This window comes from Orycteropus afer, unplaced genomic scaffold (genome assembly GCF_000298275.1).
Source record: "Orycteropus afer afer isolate SDZICR_OR568_19922 unplaced genomic scaffold, OryAfe1.0 scaffold00637, whole genome shotgun sequence".
Lineage (NCBI taxonomy): Eukaryota > Metazoa > Chordata > Mammalia > Tubulidentata > Orycteropodidae > Orycteropus > Orycteropus afer.
Genome location: NW_006922224.1, coordinates 618,161 through 634,344, shown reverse-complemented (window position 1 = coordinate 634,344; position 16,184 = coordinate 618,161). Strand labels below are relative to the sequence as shown.

The 16,184-nt window shown below is 45.4% G+C and overlaps 1 protein-coding gene across 1 annotated transcript in view; it reads left to right on the top strand.

Annotated features, from left to right (window-relative positions):
• PGM5 (phosphoglucomutase 5) overlaps positions 1-8,217 on the top strand; it is a 229,562-nt gene extending 221,345 nt beyond the window's left edge. The window contains exon 11 of the mRNA XM_007956572.2: positions 8,128-8,217. Coding sequence (XP_007954763.1) covers positions 8,128-8,217 — 90 coding nt within the window. The remainder of the gene's footprint in view (positions 1-8,127) is intronic.
• Positions 8,218-16,184: the final 7,967 nt, after the last annotated feature.

Sequence of the window (16,184 nt, the reverse complement as noted above, 5' to 3'; positions counted from 1 at the left end):
GGACAGCTGGTGGAGTAGTGGGTAAGGCTGCTAACCGTGAAGGTCCGTGGTTCAAACCCAACAGCTGCTCTGTGGGAGGAAAATGAGGTACTCTCCTTCTGTAAAGATGTATAGCCTTGGAAACCCAATGGGGCTTGCTGTGAGTTGGAATCAACTAGGTGGCAGTGGCTTTGGTTTGGGTTTTATGCAGGAAACCTGGGTTTGATTCCTGGCAATGTATCTCCTACGTAGTGCAGTCACTGCCATCTGTCAGTGGAGGCTTCGTGTCACTGTGGTGCTGAACAGGCTTTAGTGGAGCTCCCAGGCTAAGAGGAACTAGGAAGAAAGGCCTGGTGTTCTACTCCCTAAAATCAGTCACTGCAAACCCTATGGAGCACAATGGTCCGTCCACAATCAATAATGAGGCTGGGGCAGGACCAGGCAGCATTTGGTCCCATTGTCCGTGAGGTCAGCATGGGTTGGGGCCAACTTGAAGGCAGCTGACAACAGTTCACAGCCCAGAAAAGAGAGAATACCCACCCTTACTCCCCCTTCACACACATAGGTGAACTCAGACACCCATTAAAGTCTCTCTAAAATCTGCAGAGAATCCACAGATAATCTCATCCCATCCCAATTCCACATGTATATTCCACCCCCTCCTGCATTCCTTTATTGTACATAGAGTAACTGGTGCATGCATTTTTAAATGTTTTGCCCACTCTAACTCAACACCCATTTACATCCAAGCATCCAAGATATTTTGCAAGAGGGCCAAAGAGAGTCCCCTTCAACTGGCTTATTTCCATCGGTTGTTTTCCTTTGCAATGGCTGGTTTCTTTTGCAGACATTTTAGACGCACGTGAACAGAGCATGTTTTAGACACATACTCTGGTTGCCCCCTGGAACTGTTTGGAACTCTCCTAGAGACCCGAAGAGGAGAATGTGGGATGTGATCTATATGCACACCAGTCTCTGCTCCCACGTGGGGAGTTTTGGGATCTTTTTACATAACAGTGGTTTTACCATTTGTTTTAAATTGATGTAAGGCATTTTCTTACCTACTTCAAAAATAATGTTTAGAAAACTCTATCCATCTGAGCCTCTGGGTGTTTGTGTGACAGAGTGACAAGGAAGTGGGGTGGGCCTAAGGAGATGAGAAGGTTCTGGCCCCATCTTCACTCCTGTTTCCTTGGTAAATCAGGAAGAAACTTCCAAAGGTCCATTTCTGGAAGATTGCATAGTTTAAAAGTACTGGCTTGCTTGACTTTTACTGGCACTCAGTAGGCTTTCAATGAGCCCACAAACCAGCTGATGAAAATTTGGAAAAAGGGATGAGCAGAGAAGTTTTATATTCACAGGTAACCTGAAACAGTCCAAATGGTTCTATTTTCCATCCAATTTATTCACAGCGTTGCTCATTGAACTCTGTTATTTGCCTTCTTTCTTAGACAGCTGGCGGTTCAAACCCACCAGCCACTCCTCAGAAGGAGGATTGGGCAATCTACTTTGTAGTGATACTGCCTCGGAAACCCAAGGAGGGATCACTATGAGTCAGATCCGACTCAACAGCAGTGAGTTTGCTTTTTGGTTTGGTTAGTCCATTGAGGGAGCTCTGGTGGTGCAGTGTCCTAAGCATTTGACTACTAATCAGAAAGCTGATGGTTCAAACCCATCAGCCACTCCATGGGAGGCAGATGAGGTAATCTATTTGCATAAAGATTTACAGCCTTGAAAACCCAGTGGGGGTTGCTATAAGTTAGAATTGACTCAATGGCAGTGGGCTTTCTTTTTTTCTTTTTTTTTTTGGTTTACTCCTTTGAGCCCTTGGGTGGAATAATAATGAATAATAAAAAATCTAAAACGAAAAGGAAGGAGAGTCTTGTCACGGACTAGGATAATTGCAGACTGATAAATCAGCCTGGGACTGAAGCAGTTGGCTCTGGGACTTTCACTGCAGAAAATGACCACACCCACCCACCCCAGTTCCTGAGGGGAGCCTGACTTCCTCCACCTTGCTTCCTGTTGAGGAATTTATGTCTGTATTTCTGATGAGCTGTCCCTGGAAGACTCTAAGAACTAATATCTAATCACCAGGAGTCCTTCTATATTTGGTTCAATTGTCAAACCAAAATCAATCTGTCCTTTACCCTACCTGCTCTTACTATAAGGAGCCCTGATGGCACGGTGGTTAAGTGCTCAGCTGTTAACCTAAAGTTCAGCAGTTCAAGTCCACCAGCCATCCTATGGGAGGGGGATGCAAAGATTTACAGTCTTGGAAACACCATGGAGCAATTCTACTCTACTCTGTCCTACTCAGGAGCTCTGGTGGCCTAGTGCCTAAGGCATCTGACTGCTAACCAGAAGGTTGGTGGTTCAAACCCACCAGCCATTCTGCAGAAGGAAGACTGGGCAATCTACTTCCGTAAAGATTTACTGCCTCGGAAACCCAGTGGGGGTTGCTATGAGTTGGAATTGACTCAGTGGCAGTGGCTTTTGTTTTTTGTTTTTTTGTTTTGATTTGGGGGGTGCAAGTGGTTAACATGCCCAACCGCTAACTGAAAGTTTCCACCCAGAAGGGCCTCGGAAGAAAGGCCTGGGGATCTACTTCTGAAAAACCTGCCATTGAAAACCTTCTGGAGCACAGGTCTACTCTGACACACATGGCATCATCATGAGTTGGCATCTTTATAATCCAGAAATGTTGAGTTGCTCTGTTTTAGGTATGGAGAGCATTGTTGTTGTTGTTGTTGTTATTTGCCGTCGAGTTGGCCCCGACTCATAGCGACCCCTCCTTGGGTTTCCGAGGCAGTATCACTACGGAAGTAGGATTGCCCAACCTTCCTTCCGAGGAGTGGCTGGTGGGTTTGAACCGCCAGCCTTCTGGTTAGCAGTCAAGTGCTTTAGCCACTATGCTACCAGAGCTCCTGTCATATTATGAATCAAAATCTACTCAATGACACCTAACAACAACAAGGTCCCCTGTGGTGCAAATGGTTTGCACTCAACTACTAACCTAAAAGTTGGTGGTTCAAACTTTCGAAGAAAGGCCTGTTGATCTGTTTCCCTTAAGATTAAAGCCAAACCATATGGAGCACAGTTCTACTCTGTAACACATGGGGTCGCCGTGAATCAGAATGGACTCGACAGCAACAGGTTTGAGTTGTTTGTGACTAACTGCCTCATTCTTTCATTATTTTCCCTTTTCGAGAAACTGATTGGCTGGCTCAGATGTTTGCCCCAGGCAACATAATAGGTTGCTGGTCAGTCAGGGTCCACTCCTGGTCCAATCATTGGAACCAGGGACTTTAGAAGGAACCAGGGACTTGGCAGGCAAGGTCATGGGCATGCCTTAGAGCCTTCCCATCATGGCTGAGGAGCCGATTCTGACTCATAAAAGACCCTATAGGATAGAATAGATCTACCCCATAGGATTTCCAAGGCTGTAAATCTTTGCAGAAGCAGACTGCCACATCTTTCTCCTATGGAGCAGATAGGGGGTTTGAACCACCAACATTTCAGTTAGCCACTTTGTGCTGTAACCTTTGGACCACCAAGGCTCCTCTCCCTTAGAGCAGTGGTTCTCAAAGTGTGGTCCCCGTCTAGCAGCATCAGTATCACCGGGCACTTGTTAGAAATGCGGATTCTCAGGTCCCATCCTAAACTTACTAAATTGGAAATGCTGAGGGCAGGATCCAGCCACCCATTTTAACTTGCCCTTCAGATGATTCTACAGTTTGAGAACCACTGCCTTAGACTAGGGAGCTCTGGTGGCATGGTGCCTAAGGCATTTGACTGCTAACCAGAAGACTGGCAGTTCGAACTCATCAGCCACTCCTTGGAAGGAAGACTGGGCAATTTATTTCCACAGAGATACCACCTTGGAAACCTAAGGAGGGGTTGCTATGAGTTGGAACCAACTCGATGGGAGTAAGTTTGGTTTTTAGTTGCCTTAGACTAAAGGAGACCTGGTGGTGCAGTGATTAAGCACTCAGCTGCCAAAGGAATAGTTGTGGGTTCAAACTCACCCAGAGGTGCCTAGGGAGACAGAGCTGGTGATTTGCTTCCAGAAGTCACAGCATCAAAAACCTGGGAGCACAGCTCTATTCTGCCCACATGAGGTACCCCCCCCCAAGGCATTCCATGTTCAGTAGGCATTAACCACAGGTTACCGGTGATGTTAATTGTCTCTAAGAGTCAGGAGAAAGTGGCATTATGAATCCCTAGTTTATGCAAGCCTCAGTGCCAGTGTTTTCTGATGATGGATGATCTGAATTCTGTGGGATGTTAACAACAACAACAACAAAAAAGCAAACCCACTGCCATTAAGTCGATTCTGACTCATAGCGCCCCTAGAGGACAAGGTAGAACTGTTCCATAGGGTTTCCAAGGTTGTAAATCTTTATGGAAGCAGTCTCCCTCATCTTTCTTCCTTGGAATGGCTGTCAGGTTTGAACCACCCATGTTTTGGTTAGCAGCCAAACATGAGCTATGATAAGTACTATCACCCCCACCCTCCCACTCCTCCAGCTACCACTCCCACCCCATCTTCCGCTTTCACCCCTCAGAAAAACTGGCCCACTACTGGGTTTCCTCTGTAAGTTTGGACAAATCTTGCTTAATAAATGATTGTGTTTCTTGTTAGAGTTTTGTTTTTCTCCAAGAAATCTGTTAACTATTTACTTTTAAGTCTTGTGACATTTGGACCATTTACACCTCTCCTGTCTGTTGCCAAGGAGCAACAGTGGTGGCACAGTGGTTAAGTGCTTGGTTGCTAAGTGAAAAGTTGGTGATTTGAACCCACCAGCTGCTCTATACAAGAGAAAGATGTGGCAGTCTGCTGCCATACAGATTTTAGCCTTGGAAACCCTATGGGACAGTTCTACTCAGTCTGATAGGGTTGCTGTGAGTCAGAATGGATTTGATGACAATGGGTTGTTGTGTTTTTTTTTTTTTTTTAGTGAGTAATTATTGTTGTTCTTGTTATTATGTGCCATCGAGTCGGATCTGACTCATAGTGACCTCTCCTTGGGTTTCCAAGGCAGTATCACTAACCTTCCTTCCAAGGAGTGACTGGTGGGTTTGAACCCACCAACCTTCTGGTTAGCAGTCAAGTGCCTTAGTCACTATGCTACCAGAGCTCCTTATAAATGAGTAATAATATAACCAAAAAAATAAAAGAAGAGGAGGTGAAAAACAGATAGGAAAAGGAGTGAAAACTAACTAATAATCTGAATTCTATACAAAATGGATGATATAGGCACCGTGTGGATAAGTCTCTTGGGATAAATGGGCCACTATGAAATTTTTCTGGGTACCAGTTGGGTCATTAAAAGGAAAAGAAACTTCTCTGTTTCATGTAGCAAATTTATGGATACAAAAGCTAGGAGGAGCAGCACTTGACTGTGCACACGTGAAAGTGCTCTGGATTTTCATCCCCCTTCTAGATGCCAAAGGAGCTCCGGTGGTACAGTGGTTATAGCCTTTGGCTGTTAACCAAAGGTCAGTGGTTCGAACCCACCAGCTGCTCTGTGGAAGAAAGATGAGGCAGTCTGCTTCTATAAAGATTTACAGCCTTGGAAACCCAATGGAGGTCTCTGTGAGTTGGAGTTGACTCAATGGCAATGAGTTTGTTTTTTCCAGACTCTAAGATTCAATCTGAGCTTCCCCATCTCACTGTTTTCCAGTGGTTTAACACATTTAGTGAAAAAGGAAAAAAAAAAAAAAAGAAAAAACATTAATTGCATTGATTACTGGACTTGCTGCCATATTATTCTTTCCAAAAACAAAAAACTCACTGCCATCAAGTCGGATCCGACTCATAGCAACCCCTCCTTGGGTTTCCAAGGCAATATCACTATGAAAGTACATTGCCCAGTCTTTCTTCCCAGTAGTGACTGGTGGATTTGAACTGCCAGCCTTCTGGTTAGCAGTCAAATGCCTTAGGCACTACGCCACCAGAGCACCTATTCTTTCCAAAGCTCAGCTCAAAATAAATAAATAAATAAAATAGTATCTCCTTCGTCTAATGAATAGAATCCTTGGATTTCACCGTAGAATCTGGGTCACAGCAAACAAGCCTAGTGTATCTCTTAGGACTATCCTCTGTCACCACTCTACTTCGGATGCACTTGACTACCTGTGCTTTCTTGTACTCTGGGCATTTGCTTGTGCTCTTGTTGTCTGACTTAGAATGCACACATACCCCCTTCCATCCCTGTACTTGTTAGGAACAGATGAGTGTTACAGGTAACAGAGACTCCCTCCCTCCCAAAACAATAAGGGTTTTACATGTCTGAATTATGGGATCCTTGTTTCCTCCCTTACCCCTGGATTTCCCAAACTTGTTTTTCCCCCAAAATAAGGATTTTGTTTTTCTGAATTATAGGGTTCTTCCTGCCTCACCCCAGTTATTTCCCAAACTTTTTTTTTTAAATCAGTATCACCATATTTTGTTTGTCTTTTAATTAACTCACTTTAAGTCTGTGTATTTACTATGAAAAGTTTTTATCAGTGATCTAATTGGAAAAAACAAAACAGTATTACTTGACAAATATAAGCTCACCATAAAAATTCCTTTAATAAAAAGGTAACAGTGACATTATATTCTAGCTAGGTAACTCCTGCCTGAGGCATGTGCTGTCCTGGTTAAAGTGTTAAAGATTGGTAGCAGAGTTTTTTTTTTTTTTTTTTTTTTGATGAAATCAGAAGGATGGAAGAGGAATGGAAAGTGGACTCATTTTCTCACTATTTTATAAGTAATACTGCATCCCTGTGCCACCAAAAATCATCTCTTATGCCAGCCAGCAAAGTCCTCCTGAGTGGTATGTTTTCCACACTTGGGAAAACAATGCTTTACGCCTGTTCAGTGAGAAGTAGTTAAAGGGTAAGAGAGAATTCTCACTTCTCCTGTCCTTTGTGTTTTCAAGAATCTGTTTCTTAGTGTCAGTTTCCTAGGGCTGATGTAACCCAGATACCACAGTGGGTAGTTTTGAAGAACAGACAATCCAGGAGGCTGGAAATCCAAGTTCAGCGTGTGGCTGCCGGGGGAGGTCCTTCCTTGTCTATTTCAACTTCTAGCAGCCAGCCATCCTTGGCATTCCTGGGCCTGCAGATTCATCTGCCTCTGTGGCCTTCAGAGAACTCTTGTGTCACACCTTGCACTGATAAGGGCCTCATTAACATGACAAAGGAACACTTATTTCCAGACAAGATTTCATCCACAGCTATTAAACAAACAAACAAAAACCACTGCCATAAGTGGATACTGACTCACAGTGACCTCCATTGGGTTTCCGAGGCAGTAAATCTTTACGGAAGTCAATTGCCCAGTCTTTCTTCCACGGAGTGGCTGGTGGGTTTGAACCACCAACCTTCTGGTTAGCAGTCAAATGCCTTAGGAACTGTGCCACCAGAGCTCCTTCCTTATCCACAAGTGCAGGGGTTAGGATTCCAAAACAAATTTGCCGGGGCCCAATTCAATCCCTAAAACCCAATAAACCTACTTCCTCCTATGGAAGCTGAAGTTCCTTAGGAGCTGTGATGTTAGGTGATGGGAAGAAATGACCAGTTGTTTCTTTGGTATTAGCCAATGGCTTGGCCTGTCTCCTCCAAAACATCACACCTGCATGCTCTTCAGACCCACAGTCTTAGGATGGAGAGTGGGCTTTATCCTCAAGCTGTGTATGTGTGCTTGTGTGTGTATATGTGTGTGTGCACACATGCATGTGTGTGTGTGTATGCATGTACGTGTTTAAGTATGTAGCAGAGGGAGACTGTTTCTTTGAGCTTCTGAATTCACAGTGCACCATTCCTGTGATGCTCAGCAGATGGGTTGTGCAGCTTCCTATCTTAGCTGAATTTGGGAACTGCCTGAGACTTGCGACCATCTCCTCCTTGCCCCACCCTCCTCCTCTACTCTTGTTTTATGGAGGAGAAAGCAAAGGTGCAGAAAAGGCAGATGACCTGCTCTGATGACTTTGCAGCAGCAAACTAGAATTTGGATTCAGGTGCTTGCCATAGAAATCCATCCAGTGCCCTCTCCCATGACTTTCTTAAGTTGACAGAAGCCCATCCCGGCACCCTCTCCAGCGACTTCCTTGACTTTTCTACAGACAACTCAGGAGTTGTCTCTTCCTTCTTCTCCAGGCAGTGCTGAGCCCTCTCATAGCCATCGCGCTGAAGATATCGCAGATCCACGAGAGGACTGGCCGGAGGGGACCCACGGTCATCACCTGAACGGCGGCGGGGAGGCCAGTCACCAGGGCCAAAGAGCTCTCGGCAGAGATGCCACACCAATGCCTTCTTGCTACCTGTTTGTGCCTTCTATGACTTTGGAAAAAACACATGATATTTTGTTGTTGGGGGGTGGTGGGTGGGAAAAGAAAAAGGTCTATTTTGTTCGGGCTCGGGTAGTTCTTCTGAATGTAACAGGGTCTTCAGTTGTCTGCTAAAGCCGCGCTGTCATCTGAGATCTGTATTTTGTCACACAAGGAAGCTGCTTGTGGGAGAGGAGAAGTGGGCTTCACGGTGGTGTCTGCCCATCCTTGCCACATGAGAGAATAGGTTCTGGAGTAGAGAAAGAGAGGGAGCAGTCCCCAAATTAATCTGACCCAAAGCCGCAGGTCCTTCCAAGCAGGCTGAACAAGACACACTCCAGCTTAGAGGAGGATTTATCTTTTCATCCTAGGTCAGATTCTATAATGGAAGAAAGTGCAGACTCCTGATGGCCCACTCCTCCCCACCTCCAGCCTCCTAGTGGTTCACCTGCCTAGCCTCCCCTCTGCCACCTGCTCTCACAAGTCTTCTAAAGCTTTCTACACATCACAATGGCCCACTTCCAACAAAACACATCAAAGGTGGTTTTTCTCTCTTATTTTGTAAATAGTATTGTCAGTAGCTGTTAAGTTGGCTGCATTCCTTCAAACCCAGCCATTTATTATGCAGCTAGAAAGTAGTTTCTCAGCTTGTTGTTGTTATGTGCCTTGGAGTAGGGACAACTCATAGTGACCCCTCCTTGGGTTTCCGAGGCAGTATCACTACAGAAGTAGATTGTTCCATCTTCCTTCCGAGGAGTGGCTGGTGGGTTCGAACCACCAGCCTTCTGGTTAGCAGTCAAGTGCCTTCGGCACTATGCTACCAGAGCTCCCAGTTTCTCAGCAGACTCTGCAAATGAAACCTTTAAATTCTTCAGGGCCTTCCTTGATAATGTCCTACAGAGCTCTATGTGGGTTTGAATGAATTTCTCCCAGGAAGACAGATTGCCACCATGCCTGCTCCCTCTCTGACATCCCCAGTAAGGGCCTGTTTAATGCACTTGAGGAGCCCCAGGGAGTGCAAACAGTTAAGCACTTGGCTACGAACCAAAAAGTTGGCGGTTCAAACTCACCCAGAGTCATTTCAGAAGACCTGGCACTCTATTTTCCAGAAAATCACCATTGAAAACTTTATGGAGCACCGTTCGATTATGACACACTTTGGGGGCACTGAGTTGGAACCGACTTGATGGCAACTGGTGTTAGTGCACTTGTTTGGACATTGTTGTTGTTGTTTAGTCTTGGTTTTATTTGGAATGGTTGTGGAGGAAAGAATAAAACATGGTAAAAGGAGAGAATGAAGTGGATACTGGAAGAAAGTGATACCGGTGGTCCTTAGGTGGGTCCAGTGAGATGGAGCATTGGGTGGGGGCTCCTGCTGGAAAGCAGAGAGTCACCCTGGCTATCTTTGCCCTGGAAATGTTACGTTATTACAGCTCCAGCAATCTCACCTGCATTCACTAGAACCCTGGGCCCAGGAGACCTGTTTGCATCTGTTTTGTTGCCTTGGGAACAGCTTGCTCACTTAGTGTCCCATTGGCGGGCATGGCTGGGTGCACTTTGGCTGATAAGCAATGCCTTATTGCTGTCATCAAGGTTAATACAAGAGGAGAAACCTCCCCAGAAGGTCCTTGTTTCCATTTTATCTATGCTTCTGTCAGAAATCTGCTAGGACATTTAGTAGCCAATAAAAAAGTAATTCACTGTTTCAACTTTCTCCAAGGATATTTGTGTTTGGATCATTGTTTTGAGAAACTGCTGTAGTCTCACTTACCCTGATAAAATTGTTTGCCTTGCCAGGGCTGGGTTTCATTATAGTGACCTGACGCGTTTATTAAATAAAAGGAACAGAAAAGGCGACTTGTTCAAAACTGCCTTTGGGGGTCAGCCACTACTAAGATGGCATCTAGTCTTTCATTGTAACTGTCTTCATTTCAAAATAATAGGAGAGTGGTTTGGAGTGGAGATTCCAAAGAACCAATTAAGAAACTGACGAGCAATGGAGTAAAGTTTACTGTGTAGTATTTGTTCTCGTAATCTTTGAACTGGAGGTCCCATGACAACCACCCACGCATTAGTCACCTCTCCTCTGGTGGTGACAGTCAGATGCATTCTCGAGTTTAATCAGCTCTAGGTAAGAACATGCTGTTGCTCCAGTTGCTGAACTTTTTACCACCTCTCACTTTAAGTTCAAATGTAAATTGCTCCTCATTTACAGATTCCATGTCTTCATTTCATTATGTCAACAAGTATATATTCATCCATTCATCCATCAACCCTTTCATTCACTCACCCAACCTTTGTTGAGCACTGACTCTATGGAGAGTCCTGTTTTAGGTGCTGCAGTGAAACGGTACAACAAGATTCCTGCTCCTATGAGTTTCTTTTTTGGAAACAGGAGGCTATGACACACACACACATATACACACAAATAATCAGGTAGACGTAAATGTTCCAGTGGACACAAGAAATGTGCTTTGGAAATAGAGAGAGGCATGATTCTCATGTGAAGGAGACATGAAAGCCTGCGTGTGGCTCTTCTCCATATAATGTTCTCTATGTTCTTAGAGAGTCTCAGTCACCAGCCTTCCTTCAGAGTAAATAACTCAAGAGGCCCAAGACAGGATGGGGTACCACAGGAATCAACCATGGAAGAGACAGTGGACAGAATGTGGCAGCTGCCAGGGGCTTACACATCATACAATGATCCTCCAGAGAAGGACAAGCAATGATGGTCTATGCAGTGATTCTCATCCACCACCTACCTTGGAGGTTTGGAAATGTAGGTGGATAAGTGACAAAACCAAAAACCAGATCCCCTGCTACTGAGTTGATTCTAACACATAAAGACACTATAGGACAGAGTAGAACTGACCCATAAGGCTTCCAAGGCTGTCATCTTATGGAAGCAGACTGCCACATTTTTCTCTCATGGAACAGCTTGTGGGTTCCAATTGCCAACCTTTTGATTAGCAGCTGAGCCCTTAACCACTGCACCACCAGGGCTCCTTGTATATGTGCCAAGGAGGACAAATGGCATTTAGCGGGAGGAGACAAGGTTGCTAAACATCCTGCTAGATGTCAGACAGTCCCCACCACAAAAAGTTGTTTGCCTTCCCAGGATTCTTGAGTTGTAGTAGCTGTCATTGAAAATGGGTTGGATAGCTGCTGTCATGTCGACTTTGACTCCAGCAACCCTGTTAAAACAGAATGAAACATTGCCTGCCCTGCATCATCCTCACACTTGTCACATGTTCAAGTCCATTGTTGCAGCCATTGTGTCAATCCATCTCACTGAGGGTCTCTATCACCCTTGCCGGACCTCCACTTCACCAAACACGATGTCCTCCTCCAGCAATTGATCCCACCTGATGGCGTGTCCAAAGCAAGCAAGTCAGACAGTGTTCTATTGTGTTCCATAAAGTTTCCACTGGTTAATTTTTGGAAGTAGATCTTCAGGCCTTTCTTCCTAATATGTCTTAATCTAGAAGCTCCATTGAAACCTGTCCACCACAGGAAACCCTGCTGGTCTTCAAAGTACTGGTGGCCTAGCTTCCAGCATCACAGCAACATGCAAGCCACCACGGTGGGACAACCTGACAGACTGGAGGTGCTAAATATGGGTGTGCAGCCATTGTTAAAATGAGAACATCAATCAAGACTTATTGGTGAAGAGTGCAGCCTACACCCACTTTGTAAATGGACAAAGAGTGTTGTGTGACATTGTTGTCTGATGTAGGTGAACATGACCTGAAGGCTTTGATGCCCAGTCTTATGGCAGGCATTGGGCTGAGAGTTGGCTGCACTGATCCCATGTTCTTTGCAGACAGTACAAATAACAACAGGGGTTGGGATTTGGTGATTTCAGATTGGTCACTGTGGGTGAGAGTAGAGCCTGGGGTTTACTTGGGCAGTGAGAGCCATCAGCCATGGCAGGGGTGGGGAACTGACAGTGACATGGTAGCATGTCTCCACTCTATCATGGGATTATGCACCCAGCACTCTCAAAACATGTGGATACTAACATCACAGACACCTTCCTGGAGGTGCTTCCCATTCCTGAGCAGAGAAAGGTCTGAGAGACTGGGCACCTTGGGTGATGATGTAACTGCCAGTAAATCAGTCTTTGGCCCTTCATCAGTTACAAATAGCAAGAGATTATTTGAGGCAGCAGAGCTTAGCAAAATAGCCACACGCCTGCTCCTCTCTAACCAGCAGGAGTTCTTATTAGTGGGAATGGCTAATGTGGTTGGCTGCCCACCTGAGGTGTGAAGCAGACCAGGTTGTCATGGAACTTTGGATAATATGGAGAAGACACGGATGGTAGGCCTATGTCTTTGTCATCTTTCTATGTCTTTTAGTGCTTGGTGTGTTTGAACCCACCTGGAGGCACCTTGGGAAGAGGGCCTGGTGATCAGTTTCTGAAACGTCACAGCCCTGGAAACCCAATGCAGCAATTCTACACTGCACACATGGGGTTGCCATGAGTCGGAATCAACTCGATGGCAATAACAACACCAACATGTACCCTGCAATCCCTGGGTGGTGCAAATGGTTAATGTACGAGGCTACAAAGCCAAAGGTTGGCTGTTCATGTCCACCCAGAAGTGCTTCAGAAGAAAGGCCTGGAAGTCTATTTCCAAAAACCAAGCTGTTGAAAACCCTTTGGAAAATGGAACAATCAGAATGGAAATATTGGGACTATCACTAATTGTGAAGAATGTAACCAATGTTAATGAATAATTTGTGGAGAAATTGTTGAATGGGAACCTAAATTGCTGTGTATGCCTTCATCAAAAACACAATAAAATATTGGGGTTTTTTTGGAAAAAAAAAAAAGTAAAAAAGAAAAGAAAACTCTATGGACACAGTTCTATTCTGACACACATGGGGTTGCCATGAATTAGAATTGAATGGACAACAACTGGTTACATGCCCTGCAATATAGGTGAGCCGAGGAGAGGCCTCACCAAAGACAAAGTGTTAAATAGAATCTTAATGGGTGGACAGGTATGCCAATGACAGCATTGGTGGGCCTTTGAGTGGAGGGGTCAAAAATACATACACTCCTCTTCAGATAGGCACAGGATGCTGCTTATTTTATTCTGTAACTGACCTTGCCATGCTCATCATGGGGAGTGAGTATTAATCTTCCTACTGAGACTTGCTAATGGCCTCACTCAAACATACCAGTGATCGTAAGGATGGTGCAGGACCAGGCATTATTTTATGTTATTATATTATACGTAGGTTGCCGGGAGTCAGAGGTGACTCAACAGCTACTAACAAGCACAATTGAGTGGGGTGTTAATATGATTAAAATACCCGGGAGCCATCATCCAGAATGCTCTTCTCCACTGACTCTTGAGCCCACCAGCCACCCTTGAGGGAGGGGATGAGTGAAGTCTCCCTGCCATGGAGGTTTTCCTCTTATCTACAGTCTCATCTTCTAAGTCTTCCCTGTCATTCATGGAATAATGGGTCCCAATCCTTCACTATTACAGTTTTCTATTATGGTAAACATGTATATAACAAAACATTTGCCAGCTCAACTATTTGAACACATACAATTGAGTAACATTGATCACATTCATCATGTTGTACAACCATCACCATTATCTGTTTCCAAATTATCCTACCACCATGAACAGAAGTATTTTGGTTACTTCATACCGTTATAACAGAAAATGCCACAAATGTGATGGCTTTAACAAACAGGAGTTTATCCTTTCACAGTTTTGGAGGCTAGAAGTCTGAGTTCAAAGTGCCAGGCTCTATGGACTCAGTGAAAGCCCCTCAACCTTGGGCTTCAGCTCTTGCTCCCAGCCCACTGGAACTGGAGACTCTCTTCACTAAGGCAGCTGCTGGCTGCTGAGGCTGACAAACCCAAGGGCAACAAGTAAAAAGGCATGGTCCTCATATTCCCAAACCACATGATAGGCCATTGATTCAAGTCCATTAAGAGTCCCAAGATCAGCAGACAACATGGCAGGCTGCTGAACGACTTGGCTTTGTGCAGGATTCAAGCATGCCAAAAGCTGCAGACCATTCCTAAAGCTTCTCCTTATATACTGGGAATAGACCACATTCCCTAAGGCAGCTATTCAGCTGCTCATAGTAGATTCCACCATGGAGTTGATTACCAGCCTTATCATAGGGAATACTACATCCAGCTGCCCAGCCACTCAAAAGCAGGCCTAGCCAAGATGACACATAACTCTCACAAGAAGTGCCTCCTAAGCAATGACACCCCTTTACCTTGTCTCACTTGCCCTTGGGTCTCTATAAACTCACTCACTGCCATCTGTTGTTGTTAAGTGCCATTGAGTTGTTTCTGACTCATAGCGACCCCATGCACAGCAGAACGAAACACTGCTCGATCCTGCGCCAGCCCCACAATCTAGTCAGTCATCTAGTCAGTTCCAAATCATAGCAACCTCTACTGGGTTTCCAAGGTATAAATCTTTACAGAAGCAGACAGCCTCATCTTTCTTCCATGAAGCTGGTCCATTCAAACCACCACCCTTCCAGCTAGCAGCCAAATGCCTTAACCACTACACCACCAGAACTCCTTTTTTGCATTTGCCTATCCTAGATGGGTCATATAAGTGGGATCATTCAATATTTACCCATTTCTGTCTGACTTATTTCACTCAGCATCATGTTTTCAAGGTCTATCATTGTTCTGGTTACCTAGTGCCAATCTGACAAGAATATAGCACAAATGGGATGGCCTTAACAAACAGGAGTTTATTCTTACAATTTGGAGGCTTTAAGTCTGAGTTCAAAGTGCCAGGCTCTACGGGATGGGTGAAAGCCCCTCAGCCTTGGGCTTCAGCTCTGCTTCCTGACCCTGGCCCACTGAAGCTGGAGGTTTTTCTTTACTCAGGCAGCTACTGGCTGCTGAGGCTATCAAGCCCAAGGTTGACAAGTAAAAAGGCACAGTCCCGATATTACCAAATCACACTGCAGGCCATTAATTCAAGTCTATTGAAAGTCCCAAGGTTGGCAGAGCCTGGCAGGCTGTTGAACAACAACATGGCTACATGCAGGGTCCAAGCATGCTATAAGCTAGAGACCATTCCCAAAGCTGCTGCTTATATATGGGAAGCAGACCACATACCCAAAGGCAGCTACTCAGCTGCTCTCAGTAGATTCCACCATGGAGCTGATTACCAGTCTCATCATGGGGAATACTACATCCAGCTGCCCAGCCACTCAACCAGGCCCAGCCAAGTTGACACACAAACATAACCACCATAATTCCACCCCTTGTCAACTTGGCACTTGTGCAGATCTTCAAGGGGTGGTATCTGTATAGATCTTCTTCACTGGGTGACTCCAGTCCCCTAGTTCCTGAGTGGTGACCTCACCTCCTTGACCCTGCCGGCCCCATTCCTCTCCCTCTTGGGCATGGCAGCCCTGCCCCCTCACTCTTGGGCAGCGGCTATGACTCCATTTCACTGGCTCACATGAACGAGCAGCCCCACACTCAGAACCAAGTTGGTAAAGCTCTGGCTCTTTGAAACGTAGGGGGCTGTGGTCGTTCCACCCCCAAAGGCCATGGTCCTACCCTTTCAGGCTGAGGCAGCTCTTCTTCCATCCTTGGTCTCTCCGTTTCTGCAGATTAATGCTAAAGGCAACCCATTCTGCTGGAAATCTTCCTGCCCCCAAAGCATTTAACTTTTTTGCCCCATAGGCCGGCCAACCTGCTACTCCATTTCATGCCGGTCTTTTCCACCATTAATGCCCGAAGGCAACTGTGATAGTTGAAGATGTGTCAACTTGGCTGGACTCCACTTGTGAGTGGTGGTTCCCACGATGGATCACATGACTGCGTCCTAAGCGGCCGGTCAGTCTAGGGGGAGTTTCCCCAGGGGTGTGGCCTAC